The sequence below is a fragment of the Tupaia chinensis genome, unplaced genomic scaffold (genome assembly GCF_000334495.1).
Source record: "Tupaia chinensis unplaced genomic scaffold, TupChi_1.0 Scaffold145717_1, whole genome shotgun sequence".
Classification (NCBI taxonomy): Eukaryota; Metazoa; Chordata; class Mammalia; order Scandentia; family Tupaiidae; genus Tupaia; species Tupaia belangeri.
This window is the reverse complement of record NW_006205575.1, coordinates 612,649-631,948: the sequence shown is the minus strand read 5'-3', so window position 1 is coordinate 631,948 and position 19,300 is coordinate 612,649. Positions and strand designations below refer to the sequence as shown.

Sequence of the window (19,300 nt, the reverse complement as noted above, 5' to 3'; positions counted from 1 at the left end):
GGCACAGCAGCTCTGCCTAAACCTGACTGCTTTTCAAATTCCTGAGAGCTAATGTGCCCTCGGAAGTTTCCTCCTGAAGGGTCCTTGTATAGTTTTATAATCCCACTCATCTAGATACACTTTCTCAACATTTAGACTTGTTGGCATTAAGAAACACAACTTATTAAAGACCAAACAAACAATAAAACAAAGGGCTAGACAACAAAGTGGTGCAGCAATAAAATGGGATGCACTGTATGGGTGACTCATGTAGGAAGGTTCTGGGTTCATATCCAGAGACCTCCCTGAGTATGCCAGGCATGCTCGTGCCCATGATCCAGGCTGGCTGAGACTAGAGATGGATCGCCGCATTGAGATCCTGTGGGGGGCTCTCTCTCTCTCTCTTTCAAGAAACAATTAAATAAACTGAAAACACACACACACATCCAAAACTCCTCAATTCCTTCCCAGTAGGTCATTATCTCAGTGGACTTGATCAGTGTTTATGTAAACATGAAAGATCTTTTATTGCAATGAAAGTTTCCAGCAATAGGCTTCAATGAAGAGCTTAGGATCAGGACAAAGTCAGCAAACTGCAGCTCCCAGGCCAAGTCCAGCTTATCACCTCTCTTTGTAGGGTTTTCATGGAATGTTGCCACTCCCATGTGTGACTCTGGCTGCTCTCATTACAAGGGCAAGGTTGAGTAGTTACAACAGGGACTGTGTCTTACTATACCGAAATATTTACTATCTGACCCTTTACCAAGAGTTTGCCAACCCAGGTCTTAAGAGCTGCTGCTTCCAATACATGATTACTCAGACAAGGCATTTATAATCACTATTTCAAATTCCTTTCTATAAAGTAGGAATAACAGTAGTACTGATTAAACGAGATAATCCTATGGGACCAGCAGTTAGCGTAATGGCTATGTCACTGGACTCCCATGTAGTCGACCATGGTTTGAATCCCGGACCTGGTGGCTTAAACTCACGCCAGGCACGTGTGCGTGCGTGCCCAAGATCCTGAGAGGAAAATGGAGGAGAAGCGATTGCAGCGTGGCCATCCCCCCAGGGGGTGACTTCTCACTTTCTGTCTCTCTCTCTCTTTCTGGCGAGTGCACACACCCTATAGCAAAAACCTCTCAAAAAAAAGATAATCCTAGTAAAAGCCTTACATATAGTAAGTCCTCAGTTAATAATAGCTATCATTATTATTGCTAATGCCATTGATTTACACACATGCTCACTTTTCTTTGGGCAAAATACTTACCCTGAACCAAGAACAAAAATCTGTTGTTTCAACCCCAGTTTTAAAAGTGCTCCTACAGATATAAAACATGTCACTGTCATGTTTTCTTAAGATCAGCCATTTCCATGCTACTAGCTCTACTTCCAGGACATTAAAAACATACCCTACCATTCCTCCACACTTAATGTAGGCATTTGGATCAGTGTCACTGAATATTTTCCAATAGTCTGTGTACCCTATCTGGGAGAGGAGGGAATTGAAGGAGGCATTTTGTTGGAATTAAATGTCAAGAATACCAGCTGCTTCTTTCTAAAAATATGAGCTAGATATTCCAAAAGGTGTGAACCATCAATCAAAGTACAAGGAAAGATTTTGCATTTAGTTAGTTTGTTGTTGTAAATTTTTTTAAATTTTCTAATTAATTTATTTATTTTAAATTTTGCCAGAGGGCATGTGTGCTCTCTAGAGAAAGACAGAGAAGGAGGAAAAGTGAGCATGTAACCCCCATGGAGCATGGTCAAGCCACAATCTGTTCTCCTCCATCTCCCCCTCCTTCTGAGACTTTGGGCATGCACACACACATGCCTGGCATGTTTCTTAAGCTGTGAGATCTGGGACTCAAACTGTGCAGTAGGCCATGTGGGATCCAGCTGCCATAAGCACCACTCCATGGGATAGCCCCCAATTTTTTTTTTTTTTTAAAGAAAACCAATGTTTTGACAAATGGCATAGAAAGTCCTTAATGGAGATGAAAAAAACAAGTACCATTTTGCCTCCTGTATATGGTGGGAAATGTTTTCTCACTGTAAGGAAGTCTTATCCTGCAGTCCAGTCAGCATATGGAGGTGATTTCCAAGACAGAAGTGAAAAGAAAAAAAAAAATCCCACAGCCCAACCTTTCAGAAGTGCTATAGTCATGCAGAGAGAAAACTTCTGGCCCTCTTCCTCATAGTCAAGGTTGCAGGCTGGAAGGACCATCCATATGGGCATGTCAAATCTCCAGCCCAGCTTCTTGCCCGGTGGCTGGGCAGGGCCTTGGAGTTGCACTGAGGCCTGGAAGGAGAAAACTGGTTCTCTCTGTTCTTTCCTAATCTGATTAAACTAATAAACTTGGAAAACAGATTAAGATGTCAAAAAAAGGGTCACTGCATTTCCTAGACTAAGAATTGTTATTTATGAGACAGAATTTGAATTCCAGGAAAGTGGATTCTTTAGCTAAGGAGGTAGAGGACCCTACACCGAAAGGGAAGTTCAGGCAGGGTTACTAAGGGAACTATATCTTTGAAGGGAATCCCCTATCTTATTAATGTGACACAGATACAAAGAATATAGGAACTTGGATAAAAGACGGCGTTACAGGGTTTATGTATATGTGTGTGTGTGTGTGTGTCTCTGTGCATGTGTGTGTGTTTGAGACAGAAAGGAAGAAAGTAAAGATATGCATGTGGTGATAATTCATTGAAAAAACTTCATGTGGAAAATTGAGAAATTACAATAACCTTCCTTCCCAAATTGGACTTCCCCTCCTCCACTCTGATGTCCTTTTTGATTTTCACAGTTTAAGTGCCTAAGTGGAGGGGGCATGGGACACAAAATGGTCCAAGAAATAAGTACTGGGATTATTTCAATTCAATTGTTAAACTCTCAGAGGTTTAATCAACAGTAACATTTTCCCTCCTCTTTCCTCTCCTTTATTCTTTAGGGCTCAGCAGAACAACAAGCCCTCCAAGGAGACTTTAGGGATGGCCTGACTCACTCAGGTTAGCTGCTGAGCTCTGATCCTTTAATAGACCTTTGTAGTGTTTCTGAGACAGGGAGTCAAAGAATCCTGATCTCAGACCCTCTGGATGCTGAAAACCCAGATTTAAGGAGTGGGAGGTTGATCTCCAATGCCAACAAATGCTCTATAAACAGTGTGTGAATTCAGCATAATGCTCACAGCAATAAATAACCTGCAGTGATAATGCTTGCTACTGTAATTCCTCCACATGATGAATTAATTCATTTTGACTCAGAACTGGCAACCAATGGTAATATTAATTACCAGATGGAGGTACAACCTAAACTCACATGTGCTCTTAAAGCCACAGACAAATCTGTTTTAAAAAGTAGATATAGCAATACACAGCAAGAAAATTACTACCAAGCAATGGCTCTCGATTGAGTACTGAGCAGTCCAACGCAAGATACAATGGGAAATAGAACAGTAAGCATCCCAGGCTTCAGGCAACTTAAGTATTGGTTGAGAAAACAATCTAACCATGAAATAATCAGAATGCAATATAGAGAAAAGTATGTATTTAACCAAGTTCATGCTAGTTTTGAAAGAAGGGAGAGAAAACTGGGCAGAGCAGGAAGCTACAGATTCTGGGAGAAGGCTGAACGTAACATAAAATTCTATTTCACCAGTTCAGTCTCATGTACTTCATCTTCTGTTGTGGTTCGATATAACCTATTAAATTCTAGGGTATAGTGTTCAACTCCAAACTTGTCCCTGTGATAAATCCTTAGCAGCCTCCCACTTATATCTCACTGACCAGAATTGTGGGATAATGTCCCTACCTGAAAGCACGTCACCAATGCTGGCATCATTGCTGGGCACATTGTCACCATGAGCAAAATTATTGTCCTGTTTCTTCCATAATTTTCTTCCTAAACAGAAAATTATCTTAGAAAAAGTGATGAATTTTTCTTAGATAGATTTGGCATTGGTATTCAAGAGATTTGGAAGGAAGGGGTGAAATGATAGTACTTGGACTAGGGTCCTAGATATGACAATGGAAAGAGAGAGAGATACCAAGTCATTTCCACAGAACAATGAATAAGACTTTGTGAAAACCATCCAACATTGAATGTCAAAGTGGAAGGTGTTGGCAAATTGACTTCCTGGTCTTTTATTTATTTTTCTATGCCTAAAATTAATATTTGGAGTGCCTGAGAGAAAACTTATTAGAAAAAAGAAGTTGATAAAGAAAAATCCAAGAATCAGAGATGTGTGAAGGCAGTGACAAATGCTGGAATATTGTTACACTTTAACATAAAAAGCATCCAAGAGGTAGAAAAGAGATGTTAGGTTCAAAGTTAGGGATTCTAATATGGACTTCTTACTGGGAATGTGAGTTTCACTTTCCAGGAAATACAACACCATTTGAATACAATTCCAGACCACTAGAATAGCCTCTAGAATGCATCTGAGCTTAAAAAGCAAAACGAACCAGATCTGGGAAAAAAAATTACATTCTTTTAATGACAAATTCTAAACAAATAAAGCATTTTGTCTACTCATTAGAATGGGAGTAGAAAGGAAGGAGTGAAAAGGAAGAAATTTCATAGACTTTGTGTAGGTGTTGTTTTCTCTAGTTTTTGTAAACGGATGGAATGAACTCCTCTTAAGACTAATCATTACACTTTGAAAATTTATCACTTAAAAATGTTATCAAGTACCACTCCTTATTAAAGACAGTGAAGATGCAGAAAGGTTTAGGAAATAGTCCCAGGCCTCAAGGAGATGCCATTGTTGTGGGGAAGCAGATTATTACAATACCCCATTAAGAAACTAACCCAAGGGTGTAGACACAGACTATAGAACTGAGGAGGGACTAATTCTGTCAGGGGAGGCTGGGGAGCACTTTGCACTATGATGTTTTATGGTTCACAGTGGCGCAAATATGATTGGACTTTTATTTTAGCCTGAGAAGAACACGTAACCAATTCAATGACATCAGGGCCCTGGGGAAGGACTTGTCTTTGCCCCAAATCCAAAAGTATCACCTTAGCATCCCAGTGTTCCTTCTCGGCATTGGGAAGGGAACCAAGGAGAAAGGGATGGGGGACTGGGAAGCTGGATGAGTCATACTTTCAGTGTGTAATTCTGTAATTACTGCAAATCTTTGTATCAGACTCATCTCTCTCTGAAATTTCAAGGTTGAATGTAGTTCATGTTTTGACTTACATGCATCTGGGCTTCTTAATGCGGTTAGTCAAGGGTCAGCCCCACTTTGCAGGTCACTGTCATCCTCCTCTGTTCTACAGAACACTCTAGGAGTGAGGGCTGGGGCACCAGTTGGGGAAGAGGATTCTAATATGAATGTCTTTCCTCACATCCACAGATATTCCTTTATCCTTTAGATGTTGTCCTAACTGTTGTTTTAGTAATAAAAGTGGCAAATATATATTTTGAAAGAAAATAGTTTATGTTAGTCAAAAAATGTGGTTCTCTTTCTTTCTTCTTTATTTAAATTGTTAAAATTTTTTTTTGCTATAGGATGCATTCGCTACCACAGAGGAAAAGAGCAAAAGTGAGAAATCACCCCCTAGGGTGGATGGCTACACCTCAGTCCTTTTTCATCCAGTCTCCTCTCTGGAATTTGGGCATGTGTGTACATGTACCTGGCATTTGTTTTTGTTTTCAAACCACCTGGTTGAACCACGCAGCCAGCCATGAGGGATCCAGCCATGTTAAGTTCCACACCATCTGCTAGTTCTCTTTCTTAATCTCTTTTACTCAGTAAATCAAACTACTAGGTCAAGATTCTTCTATTGGGAACCAGCAGTTAGTGTAATGGCTATGCCGCTGGACTCCCACGGAGTCGACTGCGGTTCTTATCCCGGACCTGGTGGCTGAAAACTCACGCCGGGCGCATGTGCATGCGTGCCCAAGATCCTGAGAGGAGAATGGAGGAGAAGGGATTGCAGCATGACCATCCCCCTGGGGGGGTGATTTCTCGCTTTCTGTCTCTATGTCTCTGTCTGTCTGGCGAGCGCACACGCCCAATAGCGAAAACCTCTACAAAAAAAAAAAGATTCTTCTATTGTAGCTCCCAAGATACTTAAAAAACATTTCCAGATGGCAAGAGAGAGACAGAGAAGAAATAGGCACAGAAGAGGCATCTGAAATGGTTTGCTGAGTGGATAACTTTGAGGAGGCTCCTCACAGGCTGGATCTGTTCTGATATTTATACTTATTTACTTGATCACATAAGCCAGGGCCACCAAGATGAAGTATAAGTCAGGGCGAAGTCTGCCAAGGGCATCAAAAGACCTTGGGCAAGAAAAACAAGGAATCCAATGAAACGCTTCAGGGGAATTTTTCAGAGCCCCAAAGAAGGGAATTCTAAGTCTGGTTTCCTACGAATATTTTCTGTTTAAAAGGTAACATGAGCTTTTATTTTTTAAAATACAAGTGTTGGAATAGCTGCCATTTGCAGTGCATGAAGGTGTCAGTCGAAGAGGTACACAATTAAGTCTCCTTCCCACCCAGGAAACTGCACAACTGCAGTGCACCTTCCTATACTCTGTGATAAGAATGGTCTGTCCTAAAGTTGGTACTCTGAGGCTTGACCCCTAAGCCTTCCTACCCAGCCATGAAGTCTTTTGTCCCAGAGACAGTCAATATTACCAGGTCTTGTACTTCCTGCCAGAGATAGACTATGTGTACATATACAAGAGAAGATTAGTATCTATATTTTATAGATATGTATACTTTAGAAAGATGATTTTAGTGAGCAGAAACAATAGAAAAAATCAATATGAAGCAGATGAATTAAAATACCTTGGAATAAATTGTGTAAGAGGGGAGAAAGGGTATCCAGATGAAGAGTAGCAGTCATAAGAAGGCAGAAATAGAGCAGGAATTCTATCCACACTAAAAATGGGGGGGGGGTCACAGATCCACCTATCTTAGAATGCGTATTTCCACAAAGCTAGTGAGCACATGCCTGGAGAGTCTGAAGGAACCCGCAGCTGCTGACTAGGTGAGAGAAATCATGGTGCCTACCCTCCTGGGACTGTTTGTTGGAGCACCAGCATGTTCTTCTCTGTGGTGACACACTCTATCACAGGCTTAGTGGCATTTGGCTACTGCCACTGTGGGTATCTCCAAAACCCTCCCACATTCATTTATATTATTTCAATAAAATAAGACATTCCACCTTTCATGTCAAAAGGAATATGGCATACATTGGTTAGCAAGCCTGATCCAGGATGAAGCAGGGGCCAAAGGTTCTGAGGAACACTACTCCATCACTGCTATGCCTTGACTAAAGTACCTTCCTCACTGGGAGTGTTCTTGGTGGATATGTTATGTGAAGTTGACTTGGGGTGAACAGGGACACAAGGACAGGTCATCCAGTTAGTCCTTCTTCAGGGACATGAAAATTCTTCTTGAGATCAAGGAGCAAGAGCAAGCTAGAACATGGTATTTGTCAAGTAAATTCCCAGGTAATTATTGTATCTTAATCATATTTAAGGCACCAAGCAAGTTTCTAACTTCTAACCAGATTATGTCAGAAATATAGGAGACCCATCCACATAGAAAGGTGAAGAGCAGCACGTGATCCTGTCAATTCGTGAAACATCAAACAAGTGTGATAGACTTCAGAGAAGTGGGGGTTGTCCTTTCAGCTGCGTAGGAAAGGAAGGTTTCACCTCCAAATTCTCATAGAAACCTCCAGTGAGGGAGGTTCTCTTCACTTCGTGCCCTGCAGACTCTTGCAGCCTTCTGGCTGATATAGCCAAGGGTAGGTGTCAAAGAAAAAAGGCAGCTGGCTGCTCAGATGGGCTAGATGGGAGTGTAGTGCCTGGTGAGGCTGCTGAGGACCTGGAGATTCATAAATGAGTTTTATCATAGAGGAGAACTGAGATCATTAAGCTTAAGAGACATGATGCACAAGAGTAATCCATGGACCTGAATGTCAATACTAGTCTATTGACTTACAAGTGGTGGAAGTATGTAGAAATATATTTTCCAATTACCAGAATGATTTTACCTACTGATGGCAGGTAAAGAATGGCGGAGCAATTATATCAATAGTGGATTGTTTACTGAACATGCAATCAGGGTCAAAGAGTAGAAGACTTTGAAGGATAATTTAATGCACCATCCCTTCCCCACAATATTCATACTGAATAAAACACACACACACACACAAAGTGCCATTATCTGCCATATTTAACATCTCTTTTTGTAGAGAGCAGGAATTAATATCATCAAATTCTTATAATCCAGTGCCCTTTTTATATACTATATGCATAGTATTGGACACATCCCATGGATATGAATTGACTAGAGTAAGGTCTGGTCACCCCTACTGTCATTGGATATTTCCCAAATATCTTCAGTTACTCTTTTTATAATATGCAGAGCAACATTTTTGGATATATTTCTTTCATATTTTTAAATTTACCTTTAACTTAAATTCAGTAAAATTCATTCTTTGATTTCTATGAGATTTGACAAATATAGTTGTATAACCACCACTACATCAAAACATAAAACCTTTCCATCTCCCTCCTCTACCAAAAAAAAAAAAAAAAGGTATTCCTTTGACTTATACTTTCAAAACCAGTTCTCCCCACAGATGGTAGCCTCATTAGTGCATTGATTCTTACCTGTGTGCTTGTAGAAAGTCATATTCTCTGGTATTACTGACCAGTCCTGATGCCCTTCAGACTGGGGATACTGCCAATCCCAGAGACAGACAAAATGAAGCTTTTTAACCCGTGTGTGTATTTGCTAAGTGAGGAGCGAATATATCACACTAATTTGATCATGGACATACACCAGAAAATATTCAACATACATTCTGAGGACATTTCCTTCAAAGAAAGATGAAAAATTCTAACATTCCAACTAGAGCTGCAGTCACAAGAGATTTATTAGCTCTGAGGGCTGGGGAAGAGAACTGCTAAGTCATATCTCCAATTCATTTCCTTCCCTTAAATGGGTCACAAGGACAGAGATAACCCCAACATGCTAGCAGCTGTTCTAGTGCTCAAGTAATTATACTCACTCCTGTCTTCCAGAAACTAGGGCTAAGCATTCAACATGTGGAAGAAAACCAACCTTTCCTAAATGAAACCTGTATCCATTTTAACCTATGCAAGTTAGTAGCTGAATTCGGTGCTGTTGGTTTTTATTGTTTCTTTAAAATGTATTAAAATGGTATATGTGCATGCTTACTATAAGTAATTCAAATAGTAAAAAATGAAATTTGACTCTAAATATGCTAAGTCTTAGTGGTATTTAGGAAGTTAAAGAAATTATGTGAATTCTATTTGCTTTTATGTGTGAACAAGGCTTATCACTAATATTTTCTGGTCACCTAGAGGACTCAGCCCACTCTATAGGCTGACAAATGACTTTTTATAATAATATGGGAGAAATTTGGGTTTACAGATTAAATGGGAACCAATAGGGCATCGAGAAGAGCCCTACAGCCTGACTATAGGACATCTGGTCATTTCTTCTTGGCTCTATCACTGACCCAAAAACTGGCAAAGCAGACCACTCATTTATTTGAGAACACATTGTCCATCTGCCAGATAGGTATAGAGGCCCTTCTTTTCCTTCTAATGCAGAAATGCAAGACTGAATCATGACTTGCCAAATACTTATAAAAAACTTAGAAGTACAACTACATATATGCTAGAACAATTACATGGAATTATTAGAACCTCCTTTATTGCCAGAAGGTGCATGTGCTCACCAGAAAGAGAGAAGAAAAAAAAAAAAAAACCTTCAATGGGGCACGATCATGCTGTAATTTATTTTTCTTCCAATTCTCCATCCCATCAGAGTTTGCGGCATGCATGTGTGCCTACACACACACACACACACACACACACACTGTGTTTCTCAATCAACCAAAACCGGGGTCTAAACCAATGCTGGCCATGTGGGATCTGGCTTTAAGCATATCACTTAACTGCTATTCTACAGGGCTGGCTTAACTCATTAGAACATTAACTTTTACAGGACTAAGAGATGGTGAAATGGTTATGTTGCTGGACTTCCACATAGTCGACTGCTGTTCAAGTCCCAGACATGGTGGCTTAAAACTCATGCGAGGCACATGACAGGAGAAGGGACTGCAGCATGTTCACCCTCCCTGGATGTAGGGTGTGTGTGCGTGGGTGATTTCTAGCTTTCTGTCCCTCTGATGAGTGCATGCACCCTATAGCAAAAGTCTCTCTAAAAAATTTTAAAAATTGGGACCAGCAGTTAGCGTAATGGCTATGTCGCTGGACTCCCATGTAGTCGACCGCGGTTCACGTCCCGGACCTGGTGGCTTAAAACTCATGCCGGGCGCGTGTGTGTGCGTGCCCAAGATCCCAAGAGGAGAATGAAGGAGAAGGGATTGCGGGGTGGCCATCCCCCCTGGGGGGTGATTTCTCGCTTTCTGTCTCTCTGTCTCTCTCTGTCTATCTGGAGAGTGCACGTGCCCTATTGTGAAAACCTCTCCAAAAAAAAATAATAAATTTAAAAAATTGAATTATATGACTCAAAGTCTCCAGTGTTAACACAAATTGGGAAAGATTCAGGTGAGCCAATAACATCCCACTTCAGAGGAGCCTCGAAACAAGAGCCCTTTGTCTGAACAGAGATAGGATATGGTCAGTCTATACATATCCTGTCCTGCCTTCCTGTTGGCTGCCCACTCTCCTCCCTGTTGTTTTTCTCAGCATTGCTTCTTCTCACACTTCCCTTGACTCTCACCTCCTCCCTGCTTCTGTCTTTGTAGAGAACAGGGCACCAGGGTAAACCACATAAGTAAACTAAGGGACACCTTTGCTTCTAATAGTAAAATTAATAAGGTACACCTTTGCTTCTAATAATAAAATGTAACAATTTCCAATGAGGTATTAGAAAGCTGCAGGAGATTAAAAATATGTATATATTTTTGTGCATGTGTGAGAGTGAGTATTCTTTTGTGCGTTTCAGGATGAACAGAAATCGGGGTCTAGGAGTGTAGATAAATAGATCTGTCCCCGGCATGCTGACTCACTGTGACTCTCCTAATAGCATTTACTGGAATGACCTTTGATTCGAAGGAGAACCACAAAAGACCAGTAATTTTATCTGGGGAATATTTATATTTTGGTGCAGTAGGTGAATTCCCAATTAAAGGGCATTATTAGAAGCATTTTTTTCCCCCAAAACTAAATGTGGTTTCACCTTGATTAGGTTTTACAGTTCTGATTGGTCGTTATGGTTCAAAGAGGAGTTGCTTATTTATTTATTTATTTATTTATTTACTAATTTATTTGTTTGTTTTTTAAAAATCCATTAATTCCCTATTTCCTCACAATGAATTCTCATGGGGAATATCTGTTAAAGAAGATATCCTGAGTCCCAGATTCCTTTAAAGCAGATTATCCTTTAATACAGATCAACTCTATATTTTCTTCCTCAAATGATTTGCTTCCCAATTCATAGCCCACTGGGTTTGATAATTGAGTATATATTATAGAGAGCCAAAGGTCTTAGAACATTCTATGACTAGAGCAATGAAAAATGAAAAAACTATTCTAAACTCTTCTCCCTTCATCAGAAAAGTGGGAGCTGCTAGTAATTTCTCAAACATTTCCTTCGGATGGAAGAGTGCAGGGTGACCACCCACTCTTGCTTTATAGCACTCATTCTCAATTTAGGAGTCTTTCTTTCTACCTCTATTCCCTTTAAACTTGTTAGGAATTAGTCTTCTGGCTAGGTGGCAGAACCTCATGACAGTTTGAGAATGAGTTTACCCTGCATCTGTCAGTTCAAAGGACAGTACTCTTGGACACTGCAGAGGTAAGCAAGGTGTGTGTATGGTGTTCTTCCGCAATAACTACCTAGATGATGTGTGGAGATGAGCTGATGAGGGACATGCCAAAAGTCACCCACAATCTACATACTGTGAGACAAAATTAGACATGCGTAAGATTTGTATGGAGACCTCAAAAACAAGAACCACGCATTTCTTCTCACTTAAAAGCAGTTTATTGAGCATTTGCTCTGAGCCAGTCCAACTGAAGAGAAGAAAACAGCTCAGTTCCTGTCCTCACAGTCTAGCAAGAATTGTAATAGCTGACTCACTAGTGTAGACTCAGCTCTGTCCCAGAGTCTGAGACATTGGGTTTGACAAATAGGTCCTCCTGTCTCTGGAAAGTTGACATCTGCTATTAGATGAGGGGCAAATCTTCAGCTTCTCAGACATGGTCTCAACTCTTCACTCACCAAAGCAGTCTGTCATTAATGTAAGCTCAAAGATATCCCCATAATAGCTAGGAGGACCATAGAGGAGGGATGGGGAAGTATTTTAAAACTATCCAGAAAGCTTATCTCCTTACCAGTTAAATAAACCCATCCTGGCCTTACCTGCTGTAGCAAGAACTCAAGATAAATAGGCAAATGTGGATTTTAAACATTCAAAGCAGAGACCCAGGTGCCAGTCAGTGGTGACCAACAGCTTCATCTTGGCCAACAGATGTGAGGTCAGCCAGCATCAATCCCCTGATCACAACACTAGTTTTCTTCTCCTGTCCTCTCTTTCCTCTTTTTTTTTTTTTTTTTTGGAGAGGTTTTCGCTATAGGGCGTGTGCGCTCGCCAGACAGAGAGAGACATAGAGACAGAAAGTGAGAAATCACCCCCCAGGGGGGATGGTCACACGGCAATCCCTTCTCCTCCACTCTCCTCTCGGGATCTTGGGCATGCACACACACGCGCCCGGCTTGAGTTTTAAGCCACCGGGTCCGGGACGCAAACCACGGTTGACTACGTGGGAGTCCAGCGACATAGCCATTACGCTAATTGCTGGTTCCCCTTCTCCTGTCCCCTCTCTCTTACCTCACAAGGCACACCAGGCTGGCTAGTGCTTAATACACTTTCTCATAAATGTTCTATTTTAAGTCTCCAACAGCCTTATGGGGATACCCTCACTTTCATTTCACAGATAAGAAATGCCAAATATGAAAATTAACTTACTCTATATCCCACAGTTGCTAACAAAGCCAGCATTTAAACCTGAACTTTAGGTGCCAAGCCAATATTCTTTCTACTATCCTCATAGCTGTCTACTTTTAAATTTTCAGTTCTTCTTTCTTTTTGCTTATTGTTCCAACACATCCTAGTGGGGAAATTTTTTACAGCCTGCTAGCTTTTTTCTGGGGCTCTAAAAGTGGCCCTAGATGAATGACTCAGGGAAGGGCTTGCAGCTGCTCCCCCTCCTATTTCTCGCTCCCCCTCCTGCCTCTTGCCATCCTAAAACTTCCTCTGCCTCCTGCATAGGAGTCCTGTAGTTGTCCTAATGCCATGGAGCTGTTTTTAGAAAGAGAGGAGAGCACGTGGGTGGTACACATTGAGGTTTTCTAGAAGTCTATTCATGTTTTTGTTGAGGATGCTCAGTTTTCACTTGACTGGTTTCAAGAAAAAATTACCTCCTGAGGAAGAGATTCTTTCCCTGCTCTTCCCTTCAACTCTCTTCATCCCCAAGACAGGTTTGCTTCTGGGTTTTGTTGTTGTTTTACTCCCTAGGGCTTCTCCTTATCACCTGGTGCTCAAAGATAGGGGCATTAACAACAGGCAGCAGCCACAGCTGATTTTTCTCTCAAGAAGCACAGGGGAAGTAGATCTTGCACTCATTGGCCTCTGTAGGGATGGACAATGCTCCTTAAGATCTGTGTGTAGGAACCTGGCAGGTGCCATGGTGGTTAAGGTTCTAGACTCTCACATGGTTGCCTATAGTTCAAGTCCTGGATCCAGCAGCTTGAAACTCACGCCAAGCATGTGTGCATGCATACCCAAGCTCCCAGCAAGGGAATGAAGGAGAAGGGATTGCACCTCTGGTGGTGGTGGTAGGGAGTGATTTCTCTCTTATTGTCTCTCTCTAGCTCTCCATTGAGCACATGTACCCTAAGGCAAAAACCTTAAAACAAAAAATAAAAAACTGTTTGCAGAAAGGGACATCTGTTTTAAAGGTCTATTCAAATCTCCATGGATGGTTCCCAGTCCTTTTTCAAACGGCCTAGGTTATTGTTGTTAATCTATGCCATGCAGACTGCTATTTTATGGGTGGGAGAATGATCATATACAGAAGACAGACAATGGGGGAAATTAATTTCATGACATTAAAATAATTAGGAAATAAAAATGTCTGTATGTACAACCTCTGCATTTGGTAGCATAATTGTGCCATTTATGTTTTAAAAAACCCACATCTCTGTTTTACTACATCCATGGTGGTAAAATAAAAACTCAAACACTGGGATCAGCAGGTGGCATCATGGTTTAGACGCTGGACTCCTACATGGCCAACTGTGGTTTGAGTCCTGGCCCTAGAGGCTGCTTTCTCACTTTACCTCTCTCTCTCTCTTTCTTGCCATGTGTGTATGTCTCTCTCTGATGTGTGTGCGTGCCCTGTGGAAAATGAATGGTTCTAAAAAATGTGAGTCTAAAAATTTTTAAAAACCTCAAACACTGAAAATAGATATGCTTTGAGATTAGTGGTACTTCCAAGATATTAAAGTTAAATTACTTGCTTGCATCACAACTAAAACCAAAAATATTAAACAAAGGTAATAATAATGTGCACAAACTAAAATACCTTCAGTTTTGAAAAGAAGTGATAACCCTCCTTTCCATGTAGGTAGCTTTCCAGTATAAGATGCATCATGTGGTATAGGCATACCACCCACGCATTTCAAGTGCTTGCTTAACAATGAACACTTAAGAAGCTTAGTAAGTTCTGGCCTATGTTCTGACGTATCTCCTTTTTACTAATTTTCAAATTGAGCTCTCTAATATGAATGTGGAATCATTGCCTCTTTTCATCAGATCAGTATGGAGGGAACCAGTTAGCTCTCGGCCGGGCTCTGCTATGATTTGCCAGAGACACTTACAACCTGGAAGACTTGTCTTTTCTAGTCTGAGCAGCATTTTTTCAAAGAGCTACTTGCCTCCTAAAGGGTTATAAAGTCCAGCTCTGACCAGAATGAAATTCCAAAGAAAGGACCTACCATTTCCCTCTTCCAATCCAATAGGATACATTTAGCCTCATGTGGAAGCCACTAATTTTCATAGATGCAACAAACTCTCAGCCAAGGGCCACACCCTCTATGACTCTATGTGACTCTAGGGACCAGGACCTGCTGAATTGTTAGCCAAGAGATGATCTGTAACCAAAGAGTATCTGCTGTCCTATCCACCTCCTGGTCTTTTCTGATAGCCATACTATGGCTTTCATCCCCACCCCTTCTGTCTCAAATCCAAACATTTTATTCTCCTACTGCCCTTGTCAGTTCCTACACTTCCTCATGCCTGGTCCTTGAGGCAGAGGTTGTAGAAGACCCAGTAAGAATTTTAGGAGGAGGCACAGATAGCATTATAGGCTGGACCTACCATTTGCTGGACACACAATTTCTTGCTCTTAATTACTGAACCCCAAACTCATGGAAAGGAAGCTATCTTCCTACTCACATAAACAGAACACAAACATTCTTTTTTTTGTTTTTGTTTTTTGTTTTTTTTTGGAGAGGTTTTTGCTATAGGGAACATGTGCTCTTGAGAAAGACAGAGAGAGACCAAGAGACAGAAAGCGAGAAGTCACCCCCCAGGGGGGATGGCCACACCACAATCCTTTCTGCTCCATTCTCCTCTCGGTATCTTGGGCACACAGGTACACACGCACAGCATGAGTTTAAGCCACTGGGTTTGGGAATCGAACCACAGTCAACTATGTGGGAGTCCAGCGACATAGCCATTACACCAACTGCTGATCTCCAGAACACAAATATTAATAGACATTATTTTTCAGTTCTCTGGTCAATTTTACAAAGTGGCTTTAAATAACACCCAATTATTCATATAATCAGGACATATTTTTCTCTCTACTGGATTGTCTGTGTATGGACTTGCCAATTAAATATTGAAAGGCCCATTTCTGTTTTAATTATACTACAGTTCTCAAACTCTCAGGAAGACACGTAAGCAACTGAGGACTATCTGGGTACTAACAGAAACAGCACTACTACACCAAGAACTACATAGAAAATTGCTGGAAGCTGTTGGCTCTCTCACCTCTGGGACCCTCCCCCTGTACTGCCTGGTTCAGAGCTATTCCTAGCCTGTCCAGGACCCTATCCCAACCCTGTCTCCAGTGGCTCTAGGTTGGACTTTATATCTGGCCAGGCCAACTGACTCCATGGGAGCCTCTCATGACCCAAAGAGATCAATCCCATTTAAACTCAGAGGACTTCAGGAGAAAGGACCTCCCTGAAAATGTGGAGCTAGTCACTTGGCTCGTCCATCAGTATTCCTGTGAGGGTGATGGGAAAACGGCAGTGCGCACATGAGAAAACATGGGCCCTGGCTCATATTTCAGCTCTACTGGCTCTTTCAAACATGGCTGATGTCATCCCCAGGACTTGGGAACTAGCTCAGCAGAGAAACTGTCAGGCCCCACAAGCATCACCCACAGCTGCCCTTCACGTTGACACCTGTGAGAAGGGAGAGAACCAAGGGCAGTTTTAGAGATTCACCATCTTGGAACTTTCCACCTGAAGCTGCTTCAGGTTGAAGGTTAGAATGCACAAATTATCATGGCGACGTAATGACATTGAGGTGTCTGGCATGCTTTTTTCTTAATGATGTTGATCTTGGCCACTCAACACACCTCACAGCACAGCTTGCTCAAAGTGGACACTCAGAAAATAGCTCTGAGGTAAGTGTCACCTTGAATAGCCCCATCCTCTGGCAGCAGAGGACCAATAATGGAGTAGATGTAAAAATCAGTTCCCTGATAGAAGAAATGCCCCTAAAGGACCCATTTATGTCATCACTATCAGATGCAATTGCGTCTCCGATTGGCGAGCTACTGCAGAACATGTTCCAGTCCGACTGTGCTGAGTGACTGTGTGACTAGATTACGTAGCTTCTACCTGGGCGTTGGTACCTTCACCCTACATGTGGACAATGACTACATACATTCTTTGGTTTCTTTCCAAACAAGTCCCCCTGCTCCTTCCTGCCCCATTCTGTAGCTGGAGTTCCAATGAAGCCCAATTTGATTCAGTCCTAGGGTCCCACTCCCAGAGGCCAGTGCTTTCCACAATAGTAAGTGAACTTGCGAAGAAAGGAAAAAACAAACAAACAAACAAACAAACAAACAAACAAACAAAAAAACAGTGATATTTTGAAGAGTTCCAGGATAAAGGAGGGTCAGTATTAAACAAGCATTACTCTTCACAGACTAACACTGACAAGTAGCCAAACCCTTAAGGGAAAAGAAGAATTAAAATAAAACAAAATATGTACCGCAGTAGCACAAGTGACAGGATGCTGCTGTGTGAGACTGGGCCCGCATAGGAAGTCTGGGTTCAGTTCAAGGACCAACCTAAACAGGCCTGACCAGGGAGCATGTGCACCTGTAACCCCAGCCAACCAGGAGGATGGGCAGGAGGGGCAGGACATGGTGAGACCCTGCCCAAACTACCTCTCTCTCTCTTCTTCCTCCCTCTCTCACTCTCTTTCTCAAGCAAGAAAATAAATAAACAAATAAATAACAAAAACCAACCAGCACACACACAATACATTTCTTTCTCTTTAAAGGAAAATTGCCAAGGATGCAGAAGGAAATGAAGGTGATCAAAGATGAAGATGCACATTTCAATTTGAGTGTGAAGAGGGCCCCGTCTTTTCCCCACTGCCCGCAGCCAGTGGCCTCTCGAGGAAAGGGTCCCCAAAGGCACCCCTTTCCAGAAACTCTCCGGGGGCCTTTCTCCCAGTTTCGGTATGAACCTCCTCCAGGAGACCTAGACGGATTCCCTGGGGTCTACGAAGGGAGTGGATCTCGGAAACGGAAGAGCATGCCCACAAAGATGCCCTATAACCACCCTGCAGAGGAAGCCGCTCTGGCACTCCACTCCGACGAGAACCACCATGGCCCCGCCAACCTGCCTTTGCTGTTCCCGCAGCCCTCGCGCCCCAAGTTTGACTCTCAGATGATTGACCTGTGCAACGTCGGTTTCCAGTTCTACCGTACCCTGGAACACCTGGGGGGCAAACCCGTCAAGCAGGAGCCCATTAAACCCAGCGCTGTGTGGCCCCAGCCTGGACCACCTCCATTCCTGCCTACACCCTACCCCTACTACCCCAAGGTCCACCCTGGCCTCATGTTCCCTTTCTTCGTGCCTTCGTCCCCGCCCTTCCCCTTCAGCCGGCACACCTTCCTGCCCAAGCAGCAGGAACCGCTGTTGCCCCGGAAAGCCGAGCCCCAGGAGAGCGAGGAGGCCAAGCAGAGAGTGGAGAGGGTGGACGTGAACGTCCAGATAGACGACAGCTACTACGTGGACGTGGGCGGGGCGCAGAAGCGCTGGCAGTGCCCCACCTGCGAGAAGTCCTACACCTCCAAGTACAACCTGGTGACGCACATCCTGGGCCACAGCGGCATCAAGCCGCATGCGTGCACGCGCTGCGGGAAGCTCTTCAAGCAGCTCAGCCACCTGCACACGCACATGCTGACCCACCAGGGCACGCGGCCCCATAAATGCCAGGTGTGCCACAAGGCCTTTACGCAGACCAGCCACCTGAAGCGCCACATGATGCAGCACAGCGAGGTGAAGCCGCACAACTGCCCGGTGTGCGGCCGGGGCTTTGCCTACCCCAGTGAGCTCAAGGCCCACGAGGCCAAGCACGCCAGCGGGCGGGAGAACATCTGCGTGGAATGCGGCCTGGACTTCCCCACCCTGGCCCAGCTGAAGAGGCACCTGACCACGCACCGGGGCCCCATCCAGTACAACTGCTCCGAGTGCGACAAGACCTTCCAGTACCCGAGCCAGCTGCAGAACCACATGATGAAGCACAAGGACATTCGGCCTTACATCTGCTCCGAGTGCGGCATGGAGTTCGTGCAGCCTCACCACCTCAAGCAGCACTCGCTCACGCACAAGGTATTGCGGGACTCCCCTCCCAGGGGTGCGGGTGCAGAGCCGCGGGATCTGAGCACTCCCCGCCTCTGACATGCATGAGCTGGTGACTTTGGGTGAGAGACTTGCCGTGTTGAACCCCCAGCTCTTTCCTTACCTAATGTAGAGAGGAGAGAATGAGGGGACCGTAGACAACCAAATAAGCTTTCTAGAATTAAACATTGCAGACATTGGGAGCAGAAAGTGAGGAAGGGTGAGGGAAGCAATTAGGGAAACTCTAGTGCTTCCTAGCCCCCAAGAATCCCTAGAATTCTGTTTCTAGAAACTTCATCCAGGGCCCAGGATATACAAGAGAGCCATCTTCTAGAGCATTCTCTTGGTCTTTCGCT

General features: G+C 43.1%; 1 protein-coding gene across 1 annotated transcript in view; it reads left to right on the top strand.

Annotated features, from left to right (window-relative positions):
- Window positions 1-19,300, top strand: part of ZNF366 (zinc finger protein 366) — a 74,750-nt gene that overhangs the window by 34,670 nt on the left and 20,780 nt on the right. The window contains exon 2 of the mRNA XM_006168345.3: window positions 17,596-18,935. Within this exon, the coding sequence (XP_006168407.1) occupies window positions 17,610-18,935 (1,326 nt within the window). The 5' untranslated portion in view covers window positions 17,596-17,609. The remainder of the gene's footprint in view (window positions 1-17,595; window positions 18,936-19,300) is intronic.